Genomic DNA, 23,619 nt, shown 5'->3' with positions numbered 1-23,619 from the left:
GTTAATAAATAAAAACACTTTACTGAAGATCTCATTGATGTAGTTAATGATTTAACATTAAAGTAATGTTCCACATCTTTTTTCATAACTTAATGTTAAAATGGAAATACTGCCTCACATGGTTCTTTGAAAACGTAATCTCTCCTAAAATTTGAACCACCATAAGCCTTAGAGAGAGGAGAAAAACAAATGAGGCATCAATATCATGAAGGAATTGGGCAGCAGGTACAAGGAGTATTTGTTTGCAGCAGCAGATGAGTACACACAGGTTTGAGATGAGATGAGGCTATGGTTCCTTGTGCAGCAGGTTTCTATGATCTGTCTTGTGAAACAATGGAAGCAGATTCAATAGTAACTTCCAAAGATAAATTCAATACATATTTAAAAGGGAAATGTTTCAGAGCTGTGGGCCAAGAGTAGGGAGAGAAGGACCACTTTGATGGCTCTTTTTAACGAGTCAGCAGAGTCACTATAGGCAGAATTACCCCTGCTTCAGAGGCAAGACTGAATAAAATTCAAATGTCAACAGTAATAAAGTTAATAGAAACACAACATCAACCAATTTACTATCTAAGGGACTAAAAAGGATTCATATTTAGCACACTAAATCAGTTGCATATTTTGTGCTTGTGATCCGAACTGGGAGCGAAAAGGCAAGCAGCAGAGCATTAACTTGATGATAACAATCCAACTTTGCTCAATGGTTGAAACTCTGAGGACATTTATCTCCTTTTAATTATCTTTATGCCCTCTGTGTACAGAATGGGACTTGCTACATATGCCTCTCTCAACATTGAGCTCTACTTTGGTTGAATGCTATATTGATATGTGAAGACAGAGGAATGAGCATAATTTTTTAATGTATCTTTTTCTTTTCATTTTAGCTCCATGTGGGGCTGGAGTATCAGAAGATGGTAAACCCCTACCTCCTTGTATTACTGGAGCATGGATCATCCCTGCTATAATGGCCTGCTATCTCTTAGTTGCAAATATTCTGCTGGTGAACCTCCTTATAGCTGTGTTCAAGTGAGTACTGAACCGTATGAAGTATACAAATAGCCAAGGATATCTTTCACAAAGGAAATAATACTGGACATTAAAAAATAAATGCTTATGTGTACATTGTAAATTATGCTTCATTGTTAATAATTTGGCCCGATTCCTGCGCTTTTTTAATTCTCAAAAGCTTTTAGGTTAACAAATGCTTAATTTAAGTTCTAAGCATGTTCTAACAGTCAGGGGGTAGGAGGTACCCAAGACAGGAACTTTGAGTAGGGGAATATATTCTGAAACTCCATTCCATAAAATTCTATAGAACTGAATTTCAGAAGCAGAGTCCAACACACACACACACACACACACTGAGTCTAAGGTAATCAGCGAGAGAAAATGTTAATCCCTGATATCAGAATCAGATTTAATATCACCGGCATACTGCATGTTGTGAAATATGTTGTTTTGTGGCAGTACATTGCAATACATAATAAAAAATCTATGTTACAGTAAGAAAATATATAAAAGATTAAATAAATGAATAGTCCAAAAAGAGAAAAAAAAAGTAAAAAATTATAGTGAGGTAGTTTACATGGGTTCATTGTCCATTCAAAAATCAGATGGTGGTGAAATAGAAGCTGTTCCTAAAATATTGAATGTGCATCTTCAAGCACCTTTTCCTTGATGGTAGCAATGAGAAGAGGGCATGTCCTGGATGATGGGGTACTTAACTGCGGATATCACCTTTCTAAGGCATCATCTTTTGAAGGTGCCCTGGATGCTAGAGTAGTAAGTGCTCATGATGGAGTTGGATGAGTTTGCAGCCTTCTGCAGCTGTTTCCAATCGTGTGCAATGGAGTCTCCATACCAGACAGTTGTGCAACCAGTTAGAATGCTCTACATGGCACATCGGTAGAAATTTGAGAGACTCTTTGATGACATACCAAGTCTCCTCAGATTCTTAATGAAATATAGCCACTGTTGTACCTTCTTTGTAATTGCATCAATATGTTGGGTGCAGGCAACATCTTCAGTGATGTTGATACCCAGGAACTTGAAACTGCTCACCCTTTCCATTGCTAATCCCTCAATGAGGACTGGAGTGTGTTCTCTCAACTTTTGCTTTCTAAGGTCCAAGCTCATTTCCTTGGTCTTACTGATGTTGAGTGCAAAGTTGTTGTGACGCCACTCAAGCAGCTAATCTTTCTCACTCCTGTACGCCTCCTCGTCACCACTTGAAGTTCTGCCAATAGTTGTATCATCGGCAAATTTATAGATGGCATTTGAGCAGTGCCTAGCCACACAATCATTGGTGCAGAGAGAGTGGAGCAGTGGGCTAATCAGACATCCCTGAGGTACGCCAGTGTTGACTGTCAGCGAGGTGGAGATGTTATTTCTGGTCCACACAGATGGTGGTCTTTTGGTTAGGAAGCCAAGCATCCAGATGCAGAGGGTTGTACAGAGGCCCAGGTTTTGGAGCTTTTTGATCAGAAATGTAGGAATGATTGTTTTAAACACTGACCAGTAGTCAATAAACAGCATCTTGACATAGGTACTAGTACTGGCCACAGTATAATTTCCCTTTAGTGAGGGTACCCACAGCTGCCTATTATCAGATAGGGCTTAACATCTTCATCTAAGTTGAGCATTTCATGGTCAGCAAACCCAATACCATTACACTATTGTTATCACCAATTATGTTAACAACCAAGATGAAATGACAAAGTGTGTCAGTCAAGGTCATTTTGGTTAGTTAGATGGAGTGGAGGAGTTAGAGACCATGGATTGAGCTGGGAACAAGTTTCATCAGCTTCATGAGCTTAGAGAAGTGGTTAGATTCTGTCTGCTCAGAGAATAGGTGAAGGAACCTCCCTAATATAGGTTTCCAAAGTAATGGGCTCGATTTGATTAGGGATGTCCCTTTTAGATCATTGTTTTTAAAACTCAATGCTTGAGACTGCTCAAAGACAGACATACCTCAGGATAACATGACCTAATTACACTGAAAATGATTCTAACAAAGTGTGGGAATGACGCTGATTGTTGCATGACTAATGAAGAAGCATGTCATTGGAAAAGTCGTTCGTGACCAGCAAATTTTAGGATTGGCATGACTCGGTCCAGATATGATTGCATCATGCTCCACTCTGACTGTGGTCTCCCAATGAGGAAGTCAAGGATCTAGTTGCAGAGGGAGGTACGGAGGCCCAGAATTTGGAGCTTGTTGATTAGTATGATGGCATTGAACACTGAACTGTAATCAACAAACAGCAGCCTGTCTTAGGTACTGCTATTGTTCAGGTGATCCAAGGCCAAGTGAAGAGTCAGTGAAACTGCATTTGCTGTAAACCTGTTGTGGAGATTGCAGCAGGTCAAAGTCCTTGCTTAGGCAAGAGTTGATTCTGGCCATGGCCAACCTCTCAAAACACTTCATCACAGTAGATGTGAGTGCAACTGGGTGATAGCCATTCAGACAGCTCACCCTGCTCTTCTAGGGCACTGGTATGATTGTCATCCTTTTGAAGCAGGTGAGAACCTCTGACTGCAGCAGTGAGAGATGGAAGATGCTCTTGAACACTTCCGCCAGTTTGTTGCCACAGTTTTTCATTGCCTTGCCTGGTACAACATCAGGGCCTGACGCCTTGTGAAGATTCAACTTCATGAAAGATGCTCTGACGTCAGCTTCCAAGACAGAGATTACAGGGTCACCAGATGCTGCAGGGATTCGCACAGGTGTAGTTTTATTCTCCCTTTCAAAGCGTGCATAAAAAGTGTTTGCGTCATTTGGGAGTGAAGCATCACAGTCATTCATGATATTAGGTTTCTCCTTGTTGGAAGTAATGGCCTGCAAACCAGATCTGACATGCATCCAATTCCATTTCTGACTTCAATTGGAATTACCTTTTTGCTCTTAACATAGCCTTCCGTAGGTTGCTCCTGAACTTGTATAATTTTGGATCACCAGTCTTGACCATACCTTCTTAGTCCTCTCCACTGGTACTGCAGTCTTTATTCACTCCCTATACAATGGGAATAGAATTATAGCCAGGCGATTGGACTTTCCAAATCAGCATCAAGTATCAACAAAATCAGCTCAACCATAGTGTGAAATATCTGAAATAAAGAACCCACAGAACAAAATGATGCTGCAATATATAGCCAGCATAATGAAATAGTCATGTAGTGTCTGGTCAAGGGAGGAAGCAACTTGCCTGTCATACCTATGCTCGCTCAGGCCACCTGTTATTTTGCCAATCAGCTCAAATCCATGCTGTTTGGTTTCCAACCCCACTACCAGCACGGTCTCCTCATGTAATCTATCAAAACCACTCACCCTCCATTCCTGTTCATTAGAGTAGAACAATATTTTTCCAGCTTTATTTCATTTAAAACACACTTGCTGTTTGAGTTGCACTTAGTAAGATCAGGGTTGAATGCATGGTAGTTATAGGTGCAAAACAGAGTGAACTTGAAGTCAAAGTCCAGTCTGTGGTGGTCTTCTCCATAATTTAACCTGTCTGTATTCACTTGACTAAGGGGTATTCTGATGGAGATTGAGAAACAGGTCCCTCTGGGTGTCTTACAGAGCAAGGCGGCCTTGCCTTAAAACTGGACGTAGGGAGTCATTGTTTCAGATAAAGACTAGTGAAATTGTCTGAAATCCTTCCCCAAAAATCATTGGGTAGGTGAAGGATGTTAATCAAATGAAAATTTCAAATCTGTAATTATTTGATATATGCATCAAAATGCAGCTGATCTGAAAATTTGCTTTTTTGATTTAGTATTATTAAGTAGATCCAAGGCAGGTAGATGGAACTAAGATATTGATCAGCTATAATGTAACTGAGTGGTAGAAAATGTTTAATTCGTTGAATGGACTCCTCTTATCCTTAAAATGATATATTTTGCTTTGTTCTTAGCATATACTCTCTCTCCCTTCTGCATATTATATACACCTTTATATTTGATGTTGAGATAAAGAGAGATAAATGATCAGATTTGAAATAAATGTATTGTCAGCTCCCTCCCTGGTGACTGTGCTCTGAACACAAGAAATAGGAACAAGAGTTAGAACATTTAGCCACTCAAGGTGGCTCTGCCATTGAAGTTCTTCAAAGCTAATCTGCTAATGCCTCATCTCTTCTATGATGGACTGTAAGTCACAAATGCAAAATGCTCATTTTCCCTCCAAACTTGCCTTTGGAGCATTAGATAAACTAGAGAGTAGAAGGATCAGATATATTTTATATCTGTGGAGATGCAAAAGATTACAGATGCCAAATCTAGACAATTTGACCTGAAATATCAACTATTTCCCTCCACATCTGCTACCTGACCTAGTGAGTTCCTCCAGCTTCTTGTCTTCAGTTCTATACTAACCAGAGATGGCACATCTACTGCAGCCCAACTTGTTCAAATACATTCACTGATATCCATTTTAAAAGTAAGTATTTTAGTCTATTTTTCTTTGTTAGTTAAATAAAAATAAATATATGAAAAAATGTTGCATATTTTTTAGTTATAAACACAGGAAAGTCTGCAGATGCTCAAAATCTAACAAATCCATGAAATGGTGGGGCAGCTCAGCAGGTCAGGCAGCATCTATGGAAATGAATAAACAGTCAATGTTTTAGGCCGAGACCCTTCATCAGGACTGAAACATTTATAAATTTATTATTTCTTTTAATTTATTTTTCATAATTAATGAAATTATTTTCAGTGGTTTCCAAATGTCCCTGTTTATCAGAGAAGTGTTACTAGTGAAAATGTTGTCAGGGAACAGAGGCCCGTCGGCGTTAGCTCAGGGCTGAGTCTCAGTGATTGCAACCTGCGCCTAATCAACACACATTATCCAGTGCAGGTCATGCCAATGGTGGTGATACAGTTCACACACAGGCAGCCAAATGGCCACAAAAATAATTTTGCACAGGACTAATGCAAACATTGGCCATGAGATGCAAGCTAGCCTCATAGAACCTCAGATCTGGCTCAGTAAGTATATTAAAGGCTATGGTAGTTTAATTTTCAAATTACTGGCCTTTCCAAGGATATGCAGACAAAGATGCAAAACTGTGGCAGATGGAGTTCCACCCAGATAAGTAGGTCAAATATGATGGCAGAATATAGCATTAATGGTAAGACTCTTGGCAGTGTGGAGGATCCGAGGGATCTTGGGGTCTGAGTCCATAGACACTCAAAGCTGCTACGCTGGTTGACTCTGTGGTTAAGAAAGCGTACGGTGCATTTGGCCTTCATCAATCGTGGGATTGAGTTTAAGAGCTGAGAGGTAATGTTACAGCTATATGGGACCCGGGTCAGACCACACTTGGAATACTGTGCTCAGTTCTGGTCGTCTCATTTCAGGAAAGACTTGGAAACCATAGAGAGGGTGCAGAGGAGATTTACAAGGACGTTGCCTGGATTGGGGAGCATGCCTTGTGAGAATAGGTTGAGTGAACACAGCCTTTTCTCCTTGGAGCAACGGAGTACAAGATAATGAGAGGCATTGATCATGTGGCTAGTCAGAGGCTTTTCCCCAGGGCTGAAATGGCTAACATGTGAGGGCATAGTTTTAAGGTGCTTGGAAGTAGGTAAAGAGGAGATGTCAGGGGTAAGTTTTTTTTTTATGCAGAGAGTGGTGAGTGCATGGAATGGGCTGCCGGTGGCAGTAGTGGAGGCAGAAACGATATAGTCTTTTAAAAGATTCCTGGATGGCTATATATGGAGCTTAGAAAAATAGAGGACCATGGGTAAAGCCTAGGTAGTTCTCAGGTAGGGACATGTTTGGCACAGCTTTGTGGGCTGAAGGGCCTGTATTGTGCTGTAGGTTTTGTATGTTTCTATATCAATTAATGGCAGAGCAGACCTGAGAGCTACATGTCCACAGTTTCTCAATTCATCTTATTCTTTCTGTTTCTTTTATTTAAACATCTGCAGTGAAATAAACCATATTTTCCTGGTGAGGTTAACACGGAGGCATTGCTTCTTTTTTTCTCCTTCACAACTTGCCTCTTTTCTTTCCTCGACAGCAACACATTTTTTGAAGTGAAATCGATATCAAACCAGGTTTGGAAGTTTCAGAGGTACCAAGTGATCATGGCTTTCCATGAGAGGCCCGTCCTGCCTCCACCACTGATCACCTTCAGCCACATGACTATGGTCTGCCAACACATCTGCTGTCGCTGGCGCAAGCAGGAACGTGAGCAGGAGGACAAAGATTACGGACTCAGTAAGTCACTTTTTCCGATGGAGACAGCTTTCTTAACCAATCCCGCTTGATAACAAGCATCCAGAAGGACGGCATCTGGGGATTTAGTCTTGGAGAAGACAAGGCCTCACTTAGATTCCATTTCCCTGTGACCTCCCGGTGATAATACATAATATCAGTGGGACTTCAACGTCAAAATCAAATAAAACTCACCTGCAGCAGCGTTACAGGCACATGTCATCATTCACAAGAAAAGATTAAAAAAAGAACACAATTAGAGCAAAGAAAGAAGGCATTTAGGACAAAATGATCAAAGAAGTCACAGTTTTGCTGAACTGTTGTGGCTAGGATTGTGCCAGTTCATTCATGTGCCAAATAGCTGAAAGGACGATGCAGTCATGAACTTGGTGGTGTGGGATTTTAAGCTTCTGTACCTCCTGCCCAATCATAGTTGGAAAAAGATAATATGTCCTTGGGGGAGGGTGTGATCTTTAATGCTGGATGTTGTCCTCTTGAAGCATTGCTCTCGGTAGATACTACCGATGGTGGGGAGGGATGTGCCCATGATGTGTTGGGCAGACCGACCATGCTGTGCAGCATCTTACATTCTTGTGCATTTGAATTGCCGTACCATTCCATGATGCAACCAATCAGGATGCTTTCAACATTGCATCTGTATAAGTTTCTTGGAGTGTTCAGCGACAAGCCAAACCTCCTTAACCTCCCAAAAAAGTAAAGCCACTGTCCCCTCCCTTCCTTGCAATAAGTTGCAGCTTTTGAGCAGGCACGAAGTATAATTAACTGTTAACTTAATTGTTAATGTAAATACTGGAAGTATTTACCTACTCAGCAAGTAGGTCGGCATCTATGGAAAGAGAGTTAATGTTTGAGGTCAAAGACCTTTCATCAGATCTTCAACATGAAGTATTAACTCTGTTTCCCCTTCCATAGATACTGCCTGTTCTGCATTGGACTCTTAGTTTTCAGGTATATTAACCCAGTTTAGCACGGGTAAAGTCATGGGACATGTTATTTTCAGTCACTAACTCTTGGAGGTGCCATAAATTACATCTGAAGTGCTGAGAATACAAGAAAGGAGCAGTCGTTGGCATTAAGATGGCATGAACCAATCCACCACTCAATAGATCTGAACTTGGCTTCAGCTCCGCTTTCCCACCTGTGCCTGAAACCCTTCACTCTCTGAGAGACCAATAAGCTCAGCCCTGAACGGAATCAATGATTGAGACTCTGGAGCTTTCCGAAGTGAAAAAGTCTGATGATTTGTGATGTTTTGAGAAATCACCTTCAACCCCGTATTAAAGGTGCAATCCATTGTTCTGAAGCCATGTTCCCAATTTCTACATTCATTTCTATCAAGCAACTGCCTTATAAAGCCCGTTTAGAATCTTTAATATTTCAGTGAGATCACCTCTGATTCTTTTGAAATTCAATGGCTGTAAGCCCCATCATTCCTCACGAGACAATTCATCTGATCTACAAACTACCGTGGTGAATTTTGTCAGAATTGCCTTCTCTAGAAGCAACAGTAAGCCAGCCATTCAGCACAATGAGCTTGCTCTGCTGTTCAGTATTGAATTACAACTTCAGTTTTGCATTTCTGCCTAACTCCAGTTCAACCTCTCACTTTCTATCTCACTTTCTCACATTTATCTACCTTTGTCTTAAAAACATTCAGACTGATTCAGCCACCCTTTAAAAAAACAGGTTTCCAAAGACCCTCAGAAGAGAATTCACCTCAAACCAATCTTAAAATTGGGCTGTCCAATTTTTTAAAAGATTAATCTCTATTGTAGATTCTCCTACAAGAGTAATCATCCTCTTCAGATCCACCCTGACAGCAGCTTTCATAATCTTACATATTTCAATCAAATATCCCCCTCATTTTTCTAAATTCCAGTGATTATTAGCTCGGCCAGTCGAATACCAACTCCTATTCGAGGAGAGATAGTATTTTAAATTAAGAACAATATAGGTCTTGGTAAGCAATTGGACACCTGCAGTAAAATTTTAACTTTATTTCTCTCCTTTATCCCTGATTAGAACTATGCATAACTGAAGATGAACTAAAAAAACTGCACGACTTCGAGGAACAGTGTATAGAAGAGTATTTTCGAGAGAAAGATGATATGTTTAATTCTTCAAATGATGAAAGAATTAGAGTTACTGCTGAACGGTAGGTTGTCAGCATTTTTAAACAAGTATATTTCCATTCATAATGAACATTGTCTCAGAGTTGAGAAGAGTGTTTACCCACTGGTCAGCTGAACTGGGGTTGAAATTACTCCTGTTGATGTGGACAATTTTGCAATTGCTTTTGTGACAAAGGTTTGATGATGCAATTTCTTCATCAGCACCTAAGATAAACTGGGAATAATAGTAGTATTCATAGAAGGGTATTAGGATATTTCAGGTAAGTTTCTGTTAAGTTTCCCTATTTTCTTACTGTGGCAGGGGTATTTAGTGTAGCTTAAATGGCTGCTGTGTGTTCTTCATGCCAGATGTTGGGAGTCCTGGGAGACCCCAGATCTCCCAAGGAATTACATCTGCGTGAAATGCATCCAGCTGTAGTTTCTTGAAGACTGGGTGAGGGATCTGGAGCAGCAGCTGGATGACTTGAAGCTTGTACAGGAATGTCAATCGGAATACAAGGAAGTAGTCACCCCTAAGTTGCAGGAGATAGGAAGGTGGGTGACTGTTAGGAGGAGGAAAGGGAAGGTGAACAGGCAGTTAGCACAGAGCAGCCCTGTAGCCATTCCCCTCGATAATAAGTATGCCATTTTCAATACTGTTGTGGGGGATGACCTCCCAGGGCAATGCCATGGAGACTGGGTTACTGGCACTGAGCATGGGTCTGTGGTGCAGAAGGGAGAGAGAGAAGGGGGAATGGTAGTGGTAGAGGACTCAACAGTCAAAGGAACAGATAGGAGGTTCTATGGGCATGAATGGGTCACGCAGGTGGTATGTTGCCACCCAAGTGCCTAGGTCAGGGATGTCTCAGATTGCGTCCACAGCATTTAGGAGGGGAGAGAGAGCAGCTGGATGTCTTAGTACATATTGGTACCAATGACATAGGTAGGAAAAGCAAAGAGGTCCTGAAGAGAGAATTTAGAGAGCAAGGCAAAAAGCTGAGAATCAGGACCTCCAGGGTAGTAATTTCTGGTTTGCCAACTGTGCCACCCACCAATGATAGTAGAAACAGAATAAATTGGCAGATAAATGCATGGTTGAGAAGCTGGAGAAGGAGGCAGTGCTTTAGGTTCTTGGATCATTGGCATCTCTTCTGGGGGAGGTATGACCTGTACAAAAGGGGCAGGTTGCACCTGAACCCATGGGGAAGCCAATATTAGAACCATAGAACACTACAGCACAGAAACAGGTCTTTTGGCCCTTCTTGGCTGTGCGGAACCATTTTTTCTGCCTAGTCCCACTGACCTGCACCTGGGCCATATCCTCCAAACCCCTCTCATCCATGTACCTGTCCAAGTTTTTCTTAAATGTTAAAAGTGAGCCCACATTCACCACTTCATCTGGCAGCTCATTCCACACTCCCACCACTCTCTGCGTGAAGAAGCCCCCCCCCCCCAATGTTCCCTTTAAACTTTTCCCCTTTCACCCTTAACCCATGACCTCTGGTTTTTTTTTCCTCCCCTGGCCTCTGGAAAAAGCCTGCTTGTATTCACTCTATCTATACCCATCATAATTTTATACACCTCTATCAAATCACCCCTCATTCTCCTACATGCCAGGGAATAAAGTCCTAACCTAGTCAACCTTTCTCTGTAACTCAGTTTCTCAAGTCCTGGCAACATCCTTGTAAACCTTCTCTGCACTCTTTCAACCTTATTAATATCCTTCCTGTAATTAGGTGACCAAAACTTCACACAATGCTCCAAATTTGGTCTCACCAATGTCTTATACAACCTCACCATTACATTCCAACTCTTATACACAATACTTTGATTTATAAAGGCCAATGTACCAAAAGCTATCTTTACAACCCTATCTACTTGTGATGCCACTTTTAGGGAATTATGTATCTGTACTCCCAGATCCCTGTTCTACTGCACTCCTCAGTGTCCTACCATTTACCTTCTATGTTCTACCTTGGTTTGACCTTCTGAAGTGCAATACCTCACACTTGCCCGCATTAGATTCCATCTGCCATTTTTCTGCCCATTCCTCCAACTGGTCCATATCCCTCTGCAAACTTTGAAAACCTTCCTCACTGTCCACTACACCTCCAATCTTTGTATCATCAGCAAATTTACTGATCCAATTTGCCACATTATCATCCAAATCATTGATATAGATGACAAATAACAATGGACCCAGCACTGATCCCTGTGGCACACCACTAGTCATAGGCCTCCACTCAGAGTAGCAATTCTCCACTACCACTCTCTGGCTTCTTCCATTGAGCCAATGTCTAATCCAATTTACTACCTCTCCATGTATACCTAGCAACTGAATCTTCCTAACTAAACTCCCATGCAGGACCTTGTCAAAGGCCTTACCGAAGTCCATGTAGACAATATCCACTGCCTTCCCTTCATCCACTTTCCTGGTAACTTCCTCGAAAAACTAATAGATTGGTTAAACATGACCTACCACGCACAAAGCCATGCTGACTGTTTCTAATAAGTCCCCGTCTATCCAAGTACTTGTAGATCCTATCTCTTAGTATTCCTTCCAATAATTTACCGACTACCGATGTCAAACTTACCAGCCTATAAATTCCCGGCTTACTTTTTAAGCCTTTTTTTTAAAACAACAGAACTACATCAGCTATCCTCCAATCCTCTGGCACCTGACCTGTGGATATCGACATTTTAAATATTTCTGCCAGGGCCCCTGCAATTTCAACACTATTCTCCCTCAAGGTCCAAGGGAATACCCTGTCCGGTCCTGGGGATTTATCTACTCTGATTTGCCTCAGGACAGCAAGCACCTCCTCCTCTTTAATCCGTATAAGTTCCGTGACCTCCTTACTTTTCTGCCTTGTTTCCATAGACTCCAATCCAGTTTCCTTAGTAAATACAGATGCAAAAAACCCATTTAATATCTCTCCCAATTCTTTTGGTTCCATACATAGCCGACCACTCTGATCTTCAAGAGGACCAATTTTATCCCTTACTATCCTTTTGCTCTGAACATACCAGACAGGCTTGTTAGAGTTGTTGGGGAGGGTTTAAACTAATTTGGCAGGAGGATGGGAACTGGAACGAAGGGACTCAGGATAGGACAGATAGTAAAAAAGCAAAGATAGTGTGTTATCAGACTGTCAGGAAGGGAAGGCAGATGATAGGACAAAAATGTCGCCAGCAGGGCGAGTATCAATGCATTGGGGATGCAGAATCAAAAAGGGTAGCAAATACAGTACTCAAAGTGTTACATCTCAATGTAGAGTATAAAAAATAAGGTGGATGATCTTGCTGCACTTTCAGATTGGTGGGTATGATTTTGTGGCCATTTCTGAATCATGGCTGAATGGGAGCTGAACATCCACGGTTATATCGGAGGGATAGAAAGATAGGCAGAGGGGGTGGTGTTACTCTCCTGATAAAGAATGGCATCAAATCAGTAGAAAGATGTGATATAGGATCAGATGTTGAGTCCTTGTGGGTTGAATTAAGAAACTGCAAGGGTTAAAGGACCCTGATGGCAGTTATATACAGGCCTCCAAATGGTAGTTGGGATGTGGACTACAGATTACAACGAGAAATAGAAAAGGTATGTCAAAAGGACAATGTTATTATAGTTATGGGAGATTTTAGTATGCAGTTCTATTGGAAAAAGCAGGTTGGAAATGGATTTCAAGAGAGTGAGTTTGTTGAATGTCTAAGAGTTGGCTTTTTAGAGCAGTTTGTTGTTGAGCCTACTAGGGGATCAGCTATACTGGATTGGGTGTTATGTAATGAACTGGAGGTGACAGTAATTAGGGAGCTTAAGGTAAAATAACCCTTAGGAAGTAGTGATCACAGTATGATTGAGTTTAACTTGAAATTTGATAGGGAGAAAGTAAAGTTTGACATAGCAGTATTTCAGTGGAGTAAAGGAAGTTACAGTGGTATGAGAGGGGAGATGGCCAAAGTAAATTGGAAGGAGATGCTAGCAGGGATGACAGCAGAGCAGCAATGGTACGAGTTTCTGGGGAAAATGAGGAAGGTGCAGGATAGATGTATTCCAAAAACAAAGAAATACTCAAATGGCAACATAGTACAACCATGGCTGACAAAGGAAGTCAAAGCTAATGTAAAAGCAAAAGAGAGAGCATACAACAAAGCAAACATTACTGGGAAGACTAGGAAGCTTTTAAAATCTGAGATTCAAAGAGACTTGGGAGTCTTTGTGCAGAACACCCTAAAGGTTAACTTGCAGGTAGAGGAAGGAAAATGCAATGTTAGCATTCATTTCAAGGGATCTAGAATACCATGTGATGCTGAGGCTTTATAAGGCACTGGTGAGGCCTCACCTTGAGTATTGTGAACAATTTTGGTCTCAACATCTAAGAAAAGATGTGCTGGCATTGGAGAGGGCTCAGAGGAGGTCACAAGGATGATTCCTAAAATGAAAGGGTTATCATATGAGGAACATTTGATAGCTCTGGGTCTGTACTCGCTGGAATTTAGAAGGATGAGGAAAAACTCATTGAAACCTTTCAAATGTTGAAAGGTCTAGACAGAGTAGAAGTGGAAAGGATGTTTGCTATGGTGAGGAAGTCTAGGACAAGAGGGCACAACCTCAGGATAGAGGGGTGTCCATTTAAAAGAGAGATGTGGAGAAATTTCTTTAGCCAGAGGGTGGTGAATTTATGGAATTTTTTACCACAGGCAGCTGTGGAGATAAGGTCTTTGGATGTACTTAAGGCAGAGCTTGATAGGTTCTTAATTGGATACAGCATCAAAGCTGACTGCAAGGCCAAGGAGTGAGGCTTAGGAAGGGGAAAAGGGATCAGCCATGATTGAATAGTGGAGCATACTTGATGGGCCAAATTATCTCATTCTGCTCCTGTCATACAGGGGGCATTGGGAATGGACCCAAATGCAGGACACAGGCACTGAAGTACTAGAAACAGGACGGGACAAAATCAAAGGACAGGACAGGCCACAGACTAGGCTAGGGAAGCAGGACCAGGACGAGGGACTAGAAGCAAGGAGCCTGGGCGTGGACTCCAAGCCTAAGACTGGACCAGGACCCAGAACCTGGGTCTGGACAGGTTCAGACCCCAAACCAGGCAAGGACATGACAAGGTCTGGGTTCTTGGAGCTGGAGGCTGGGGTCTTGAGGCTTGAGGCTGGGGTCTTGGAGGCAGACTAGGAACTATACATCAACATAGAGCCAGGACTTATCCTTCAACAAGCCAGGACTCATCTTTAACAAGACACTAACATGAGACTGGACAGTACATAGACATAGACTTATCCTTTGACAAGCTAGGACTCAACTTTCACTCCACACCAAGGTGGGGCAGGTCCATCCATCAGGTAACAGCAGAACAGCCTGACATACCCAACAGAGGCAGAGACAAGACAAGACAGATTCCTCCCACAGGGCAACAGCAGAACAGCCAGACTGACGCCACAGGGCAAGGACAGGAAGAAACAAACACCAAAGAATGACAGACAGTTCCATCTCTGCATTGGGGTAGCTCCAAGTCATAGTTACAGCCAGCAACCTTGGCTGGCTACAGAAACAACCAGATCCCTACCTAGCTTGGAACATCTGACAGCCACCCAGCTGGCCCAGGAAATGGCCAAATCCATACCACAATGACAGCTCCAACTACTGACAGCAAGACTCCAAGAAGCAATGGTTCTCCAACGCAGCCTAAAGATGGCAAGTGACCATAACAGCCTTCCACCAGCCACTTGCTCCTTGATAATCTTGACAGGACAACCCCCCAACCACACTCAATCCCAGGTCCACTTATATTCCCAGCTCCAAGATGAGCATCAGGTGCTTATGATTAAGTTCAACTGAAACAAGGGACAGCCAGAGGACCTGAAGTCTGGAGTCCGCGGACCGGATCTTGAACCAGAATGTGGACTTTGGACCGGACCATGACAGCTCCTATGTCTTGTGGTCTTAATGGTATAGGATATCCCATTGCTCTTTTTCAGGGTCTTCAAAGTTTTTCAACATAAAACAAAGGATTGAAAGTTGTCAGTGCTATAAAGGTGTGAGAAAAATGACCATTAATTACACGCATCTCAGCACACTCAACAGTCCTGTAATTGAATGTGTCAGGTCTGTACAACTACAACCAATACTCCTGTACACATTTAGTACCAGTAATCAAAATTTCAACCTTTTGTCAGGCTCTTAGACATTCTGTCTATTTTAGACATGGTTGGTTCCTACAAAGAACTATCAGATAATCTCCTTCTGCCTTCCATACTATCTTCCATTTCTTTTCTTTTTTCCCCAATTATTTATCTCATTTCCCTTTTGAAAGTTCGTTGAGTCTGTTTCCACCACCCTTTGAGGAAGCACCATTCTTGCCCAAACTTGCAGTATTAAAGATATTGTCCTCCTGAGGAAATTCACAAAGATATTAAAAGAACGCAAAAGTTTGATTACGGGAAGAAACTGAGTAGACTGAGGTTGTTTTCTTTGTAGCAAAGGAGGAGGAGGGTTTTGGCTGTGATGTTTAAAAGTAGAATCAGATGCAATATTACTAGCAATTATATACGTATAATAGATATGTAGCCCCCTAGCTTGCCTCAGGCTCGCTCAGCTCGCTCTCGTCTAGGGGGAGCAGCCTTCGCCCCCGCCAAACTGGGTAATCAGCTTGTGTGGACGCTGTGTGATGTCCCCACCAAGCCCAAAACCAGACAGTACACCATATGCGATTAAATGAGTACACTTTATAGATCTTACTGGAGCTATGTACTTAATAGAGATACAATATAAAAGGAAAAGCAAAAGGCGCCAAACTTATCAAAGTCCAACCACTTCGTGCACAACTGTTGGAGCTCAGTTAACGAAGTCTTCTTGCCACCATTCGATCCCGTCTGACCTCCTCAACCCGCCGCCTGGGACCAACAACGGTGGTCGACCAGATGCTCCACACAAATCTGACCTCTTCTCCTCTCCTCACCGAAAGCCGTGGGCCTGGGACCCCCCGCTTGGGGTCCGTTCCATCACCCAGCTTACAACATCGCATCTTCTCCCTCTAACCCCCTCGCGCCGTCTCCGTCGAAGCCCCGCGCAACACTGGCTTACAGACCCACAAGAAAGAATAACATCTATCCCAATTGGTTAACAACCAAATACAATTATCATTATCAGTAATTATAACCCAAACAAGCTGCGAGAGAAAGCACTCTCTCACCAGTTAGCATAACAAAGAAGCATTTTTACATTTATCACAACAAAGAAGCCATTTTGATTAACATATACACAGTAACATAAAAGAAGAAACCCCTTACAGATAGATATAGATATACACTGAGGTAGTGTTCATGGTTCATTGTTCATTCAGAAATCTGATGGTGCAGGGGAATCATTGAATTGATTGGGGGGGGGTTCTTTTTGAGACATTGCCTTTTCAAGGTATCCCTAATGCTGTGGAAGTGAGTTCCTATGATGGAGCTGGCAGAATTTACAACTTTCTGCAGCTTTTTCTGATCCTTGCCGTGCCCCCCCCCCCATACCAGACAGCGATGCAACCAGCTAGAATGCCTCCATGCTACACCTGAAGAAATTTGCAAGTGCCATTGGTGACTTACCAATTTTCCTCAAATTTCTAATGGAATATAACCACTGTCATGCCTTCTTTGTAATTGCATCGATATGTCAGGCCCAAGATAGATCCTCAGAAACATTTACACCCAGGAACTTAAGTGCTCACCCTTTCCATTTCTGATCTCATGATGAGGACTTGACTTCCCCTTCCTGAAGCACAAAATCTTGTTCTAACTGACATTGAGTGCAAGGTTGTTGCTATGACACCACTCAACCAGCTCATCTATCTCACTCCTGCATGCCTCTTCACCACCATCTGCAATTCTGCCAAAAATAGTTGTGTTGCCAGACACAACTATTGTTGGATGAAACAGGGGCTAGACAGGATAAACTTAGGAGATTGATTATTGATTTTCTTAGGTGTGGGGATGATATCTGAAAAGTACAGATACAAGCTAATTGATAATAGGACTACTTTCTTGTCAATTTCACCCAAAGAATATTGTGGTTCTGGAAAGTATTATCTCAAGGGTGGTGGATGCAGAGATCCTCGTTAAGCTAAGGATATGGATGAACACTTGAACAGCTATCAGCATTAAGAATATCATCCAAGAGCAGGGAAGTATGATTAACTGAATCATCTCCCTATTTGGCCAGAATTGGCAACATGTGTCAGATGTGCTGTGCACTCTGATCTCCCATCAGCGTCCTTAACTAGTTATAAATCTGTCACTGTTAACTCTCTGTCAAAGAAATCCATATTTACTCTTCCAAATCCTGGCCTATGTGCGAAGATCTCTGCCAAATTTCACCTCCCCCTTCTTTGCCAATCTGTCTCCAATGACCTTTGTTGAACCAGTTCTTGAGGTTGATATGTATTCTTCTGTGAGGTAGGCCAACTGATCTGACATAGTCCCTTTTGGACAAAATATCATCTCTTATCCTTTGTCAAATTATCTTAATTAATGACAAATTATTTAGGTTGGTAAGTATTCTGCGGTGGTTAATTTAACATGGTCCTTATTGGTAACTGGTTTATTGCCTCATAGAGTCATAGAAAATACAGCACAGAAACTGCCCCTTTGGCCCATCTAATCCATGCTGAACCATTAAACACCCAACTCTCACCAACCTGCAAGGGGACCATAACCCTCCATACCCCTACCATCCATGTACTTTCCAAAACTGTACATGCACTGAGATATAGTGAAGATCTTTTGTATATCATCCAGACAGATCATTCCATACGTAATTACATCAATGGAAAATAATAACAGAATGCAGAATATAGTGTGTACAGTTACAGAAAAAGTGCAGGTAAACAATTAAGGTGCAAGGGCAATGATAAGCTAAGTTGAGAGATCTAATGGTCATCTTTGTTGTATAACGTCTGTTTAGAGTTTGACAACAGTTGTCCCTGAGCCAGGTCATTCTTACGCTTTTGTAGCATCAGTCCAATGGAAGTAGGTTGGCGGGGTCTTTAATTGCATTGGTTGCTTTCCAGTGGCAGTGGGAAGCATAGACAGAGTCCACGGATTGAGTTGTCATACCAAGCTGTGATGCATGTGGATAGGACGCTCTCTGCAGTACATCAGTAAAAAGTGATGAGGGTCAGGAAACAGCCATTGTCTCTAGAGTTGCAAAGACTGGCAGAAGTTTGTAAAATCATGAGGGGCATAAATAGATAGCCAGAATCTTTTTCTAAAATGTCCAATATCAGAAGCCATGAACTTAAGGCGAGAGGGGGAAAGTTCAAAGGAGACGAGTGGGCCAAGTCTTTTTTATCTAGTTTGTTTATTATGTAGAGAGTGGTGGATGCCTGGAATACACTGCCAGGATGATAGTTGAGGCATTTTAGAGCATCCTAGATTTGCAGGGAATGGATTATGTACTAACAGAAGGGATTAGTTTAATTTTTTCTGCAAAACATCATGGGCTGAAGTGTCTGTTCCTGGCCTATATTGTTCTATGCCCCAAGGTGGTATGGTGGTAGAGGCAAATACATTAGAGGGTTTTAAGAGACCTTTATAGGCATATGGATGTGAGGAAGACAGAGAGATATGGATATTGTAGGAGGGATTAGTTTTGGGGTGTTATTGATTTGCCTTTTTAGATGGTCTGGCAAAACATTGTCGACCAAAGGGCTGTTCCTGTGCCGTACTTTTCAAAGATTTGTTCTCTCTCACTAGCAATATGCTGAATTCCCTTAGGCTTCTCAGAAAGTACAGGTATTGGTGTTGGCTTTTAATGAGCTTGTGTGGTGTTTATTGCACAGGGTAGACAACATGTCGATGCGGCTGGAGGAAGTAAATGAGAGGGAACACTTCATGAAGGCGTCCCTGCAGACCATGGACATCAGGCTGGGGCAGCTGGAGGAGCTGGCGGCGCGCATGGCAACGGCCTTGGAGCGGCTGGCCGGCCTGGAGAAGGCCGAGGGCAACAAGGTGCCATCTAGGACATCATCGGACTGCACCGAGACCGCCTGCATCCTGCGCCAGAGCAGCTTCAACAGCCAGGAGGGCAACTGTGGGGGCTACCGAATGTCCGAGTGTGGCGAGCATGTGGCTGAGGAGCCAGTGTCCCCCACGTCGCCCATCGCCATGCCAAGAATGAGGAGCCACTCCTTCTACCTGGTAAGCCCGAAACCAAGGGCCGGCAGCGAGAGGTCTGACTTCCCCTTCAAGGAGAGGTCGCTGAGCTTGCAGAGGGCCAGCAGCTCACAGATGGTGGCAGTGGTGCCCAAGCATGAGATGGTCGAAGGCAAAAAAGGGCTGGCTTGTGTCGACACGGAGGCCGACAGCTCCTCCCTCCGGGTGCCAGCCGCCCTTCACCCGCCTGATGTAGTGGCCGCCCTACTGAGGGCGCCAGCACCCGGCTGGCCTGAGGAGGAGGTGCCTGTGCCCACTGATGAGCTGCTGCTGGGAGACGGCCCGCCGGACAGTTGGTGGGCGGGCGAGTCGCAGCCATTGGAGCGCTCCAAGAGCAGCCGGTACCTGTGTAGCCCGGCGGTATGTGCCGAGGCCTCATGCCTGGTGGTGAAGTCGCACAGCTTCGCCTTGCCATCGTCGTCATCATCCCACGGTTACTATGGCTGCCTAGGCGTCCCGGTGAAGACAGCTGAGTACACCAGCATTACCGACTCCATTGACACCCGCTGCGTGTCCGCTGCCGCCGCCACCAGCACCCTCCATGCTGAACACTCGCCCCTGTCCAGCGGCTCGCACGGCAACCACTCCAGCGGCCTGGACGACGGTGTTGCCTGCCACCCAGAGCGGGAGGCCGAGCTTAGCCACCCCAGTTCAGAGAACGATGAGGACGAAGAGGTAGGAGGCCTCGGTGGGGGAACCCCACCCGCCCTCTACAAGCTGGAGCGGGCCAACAGCTGCACGGCGGCCGATCCTGCCGGCCCGGCACCTCATGCCAGGAAAAGCTGCTCCATCAGTGACCGACTGGACAGGCAGCGCAACTCAGTGGCCGCCACCACCACCATCGCCACCGTCGCCTTGCATGGTCCATTCCAGCGCAGCCGCTCGTCTCGGCCCGACGTCAGGTCTGAGGGCTTTTCTCTCAAGGCGCTTGGGAGAGCCACGACTTTCCGGAGCTTTGACAGCAGCAAACAGAGCTTCACATAATGTGTACCAACCCTCTCCCCCCTCTCCTCGCTGTGTGTTTGATTACTAACGTGTGCTTTATAGGTGCCCAGACCTAACGCTCTTTCTCCCCTCCTTCATATTGCCATCTCTCTCTCTCTCTCTCTCTCTCTCTCTCTCCCTCCCTCTCTCTCTCTCTCTCTCTCTCTCTCTCTCTCTCGCTCTCTCTCTCTCTCTCTCTCTCCCTCTCTCCCTCTCTCCCTCTCTCTCTCTCTCTCGCTCTCTCTCTCTCTCTGTCTCGCTCTCTGCCCTGGCACACTACAGATGAGGGAAGGCTGAGTCATCTCATTGACATAAGTGAGTTAATTAACCTTATATTGTCCTGGACTGAGCTGTTGCTTTAAGGTTAATACCAGAAACTGCAGATGCTGGAATCTATAGCAACAAGCAAGATGATGGAGGTACTCAGCAGGCCAGGCAGCAACTATGGAGGGGAATGGTTAGTCAGTATTTCTATCTGAGGCCCATCACCTAGTAGATGTTTCACAACAAGACCCTTAATCTGAAATAGTTATGGTACAAATGAAGGATCTCAACTAGAAACTTCCAACTGTCAGTTTTCCTCCACATGCTGCCCGACCTGCTGAGTGCTTCTAGAGCCTTCCCTGCTGCTGAGGAAAGTTGCTCAAAATCCCACTGACAATGAGGAGCGACACCTCAAACAAAAATAAAGTAGGCAGCTGGAAATGTGAAAGAAAAGCAGAAGATATGGAAATACTCAGCAGGGATAGTGGTATGTGTGAGGAGAGAAACTGAGATAGTGATTTCTGGTGCAGCAATCTGGTCATAATGCTTCTGGCCTCGATACAGTTTCAACCCAAAACATTAATAAAATTCTCACAACCCCACAGCTCCACGTGCTGCTCAACGTACTAAGTTCCTCCAGCAGATTGTTGTTCCAGATACCAGCTTCTGCAGTCCTTTGTGCCTGTAGTGTTTTTGATAAACTACCTTCCATCAGAAGTCATGCACCTTAAAAATTATCTCTATTTCTCTCTTCATGGACACTGCCAAAACTGCCGAGAATCTCTTACAAAATGCTGGAGTAACTCAGCAGGTCAGGCTGAGGAAAAGAATAAACAGTCAACGTTTCAGGCCCTTTATCAGGACTGGAAAAGAAGGGAAATGAAGCCAGAGTAAGAAAGTGGGGGGAGGGGAAGGAGTACAAGCTAGAAAGCGATAGGTGATGCCAGGTGAGGGGGAAGGTAGGTGGTTGAGGGGGGGGGGGAAGATGAAGTGAAAAGCTGGAAGTTGATAGGTGGGAAAAGGTAAGGGGTGGAAGAAGGAATCTGACAGGAGAGTAGAGTGGACGATGGAAGAAAGCAAAGGACTAGGGACAGCAGGGGGAAAGAGGATAAGCCACAGTAACAGTTTCTCCCTGCCTCATTCATGATTAATGAAATCTCCCCTCAACCTTCCGTTCTCTGGCAAAAACACTTCCAACCTTTTCATTCTTTCAAAATAAAATATTATTTGAAGATTCATTTTGGCCAACTGCAAATTTCAAAATTGCAATTAGTAATCGTTTAGTTATTAAAGGACAAGAAATCAAGGCAGATAGATATAGCTAAGATCTAAGTAAATAGCACAACAGACAGCAAGGCCTGGATTTGTCCTTTTCCAATGTTCCATTTAAACTGATAAAGCCTACATAAACATCTCATTAAACCTTCTCAACCATTTAAAGTCTGTTCAATTGGCTCATTCTCAGCCAATGGAAATCAGTGTTGTATTAATATTATGGTAGACTGGGAATTCATAAATAGCCACCTGTAAAGGAGACCTGTACTCCAAACCCAGAATCCAGTTGGCATACTGTAGCTCCTTTAACTTCTAAAGGAGAGATTGAAAGTACAATAAACATGTTCAGTGAGATTAATAGCACAAAGGGAGAAATAATTTTGATACTAAACATTGGTGAATTTTGTGAACTGCTATTTGTTAATATTTGATAGCCTTTCGAGGAAGGATTGTACAGTATTTTTAAAAATAATTTGCAAGTATCTGTAGTTTTTGTGGTTCAAGTTCTATTCCTCGTCAAGTGATAATGTAATTGTTGCTACGAGTGCGTTTGCTGGCTCCTATTCATAAGCATGTATGCTACTGCAATAAGAATGTAAATAATATTGTCCATCCTCAAGGTCAAACATGAAATTTAAAACTCTGGCAGTGCATGCATTTAAATAATCAGATGGATTTCACCAAAAAGTGGTGGTTATGATAGACATATGTTAAAAGTCAAGGGCCAATTTGCACAAGTGCTATGTGGATTTTAAAAAATGGCTAATAGACTTAACAAATAGTTTTGGTCCTTTTGGACTTCTAAGTTTTAGATTTTAGAATTTATGAGCCCCAAAGTCCTGTGAAACACAGTAACACATTAACAAGCACCTTGGTTTTCAAAGCATGGAGAAATCATGGAGTCCTACAGTGTGCCACTAGTTTGGAAGAGTTATGTTAGTCCCGCCCCTTTGCTCTTTTCCTCGATCTCTGTAGAATGCCCCTCTTCAGTTACTCAAGCTGTGCATCTTCTGAATCTGCTTTTGCTGCCCTTTCAAGTAGTATATTCCAAAACCCTACTTGAAACTAGATCTAAAATCCCCTCTGTTGCAAACTACAAACCCATACCTTACTGACAATTTAGACAACTGAGAATTGATAATGTTGCAAAACCAACCACAAGTATGAGGAAATAAATTCTTGTTCTTGTTCAGTCACCTGCATTAAATCTATAATGCTGTCGTGGAGACAGTGTATCCATTTTCTGAAATTTGGTTCTTTGGAAGCACTACAAAACAATGATTACAATAATCTAGACTTTTTTGCAAAAGACTGGAGGAAAATTATATACCCCATTAAAAGTTATTTATCTCAAGTTATCACACATTTGTAATACTGCATTTAGTGAACAATATTTCAAGTCATTGGCAGGCTCATAGGGACAGATCCTATCCATATTAAAAAATGTTAGGACTTCACCTTCCTCTCATCCTAAGCATATAAACATATTGAGTGTTGAGCTCTCATGGTAAACCTTGCCAAATAAGAAGCACTCTGCAA

General features: G+C 43.0%; 1 protein-coding gene across 1 annotated transcript in view; it reads left to right on the top strand.

Annotated features, from left to right (window-relative positions):
* trpm3 (transient receptor potential cation channel, subfamily M, member 3) overlaps positions 1-20,541 on the top strand; it is a 314,757-nt gene extending 294,216 nt beyond the window's left edge. The window contains exons 23-26 of the mRNA XM_059974756.1: positions 885-1,026; positions 7,023-7,222; positions 9,263-9,395; positions 19,185-20,541. Coding sequence (XP_059830739.1) covers positions 885-1,026; positions 7,023-7,222; positions 9,263-9,395; positions 19,185-20,541 — 1,832 coding nt within the window. The remainder of the gene's footprint in view (positions 1-884; positions 1,027-7,022; positions 7,223-9,262; positions 9,396-19,184) is intronic.
* The last annotated feature ends 3,078 nt before the right edge of the window (positions 20,542-23,619 follow it).

The sequence above is a fragment of the Hypanus sabinus genome, chromosome 7 (assembly GCF_030144855.1).
Source record: "Hypanus sabinus isolate sHypSab1 chromosome 7, sHypSab1.hap1, whole genome shotgun sequence".
Classification (NCBI taxonomy): domain Eukaryota; kingdom Metazoa; phylum Chordata; class Chondrichthyes; order Myliobatiformes; family Dasyatidae; genus Hypanus; species Hypanus sabinus.
The sequence above is the reverse complement of the archived record's forward strand: the minus strand, read 5'-3'. Positions and strand labels throughout refer to the sequence as shown.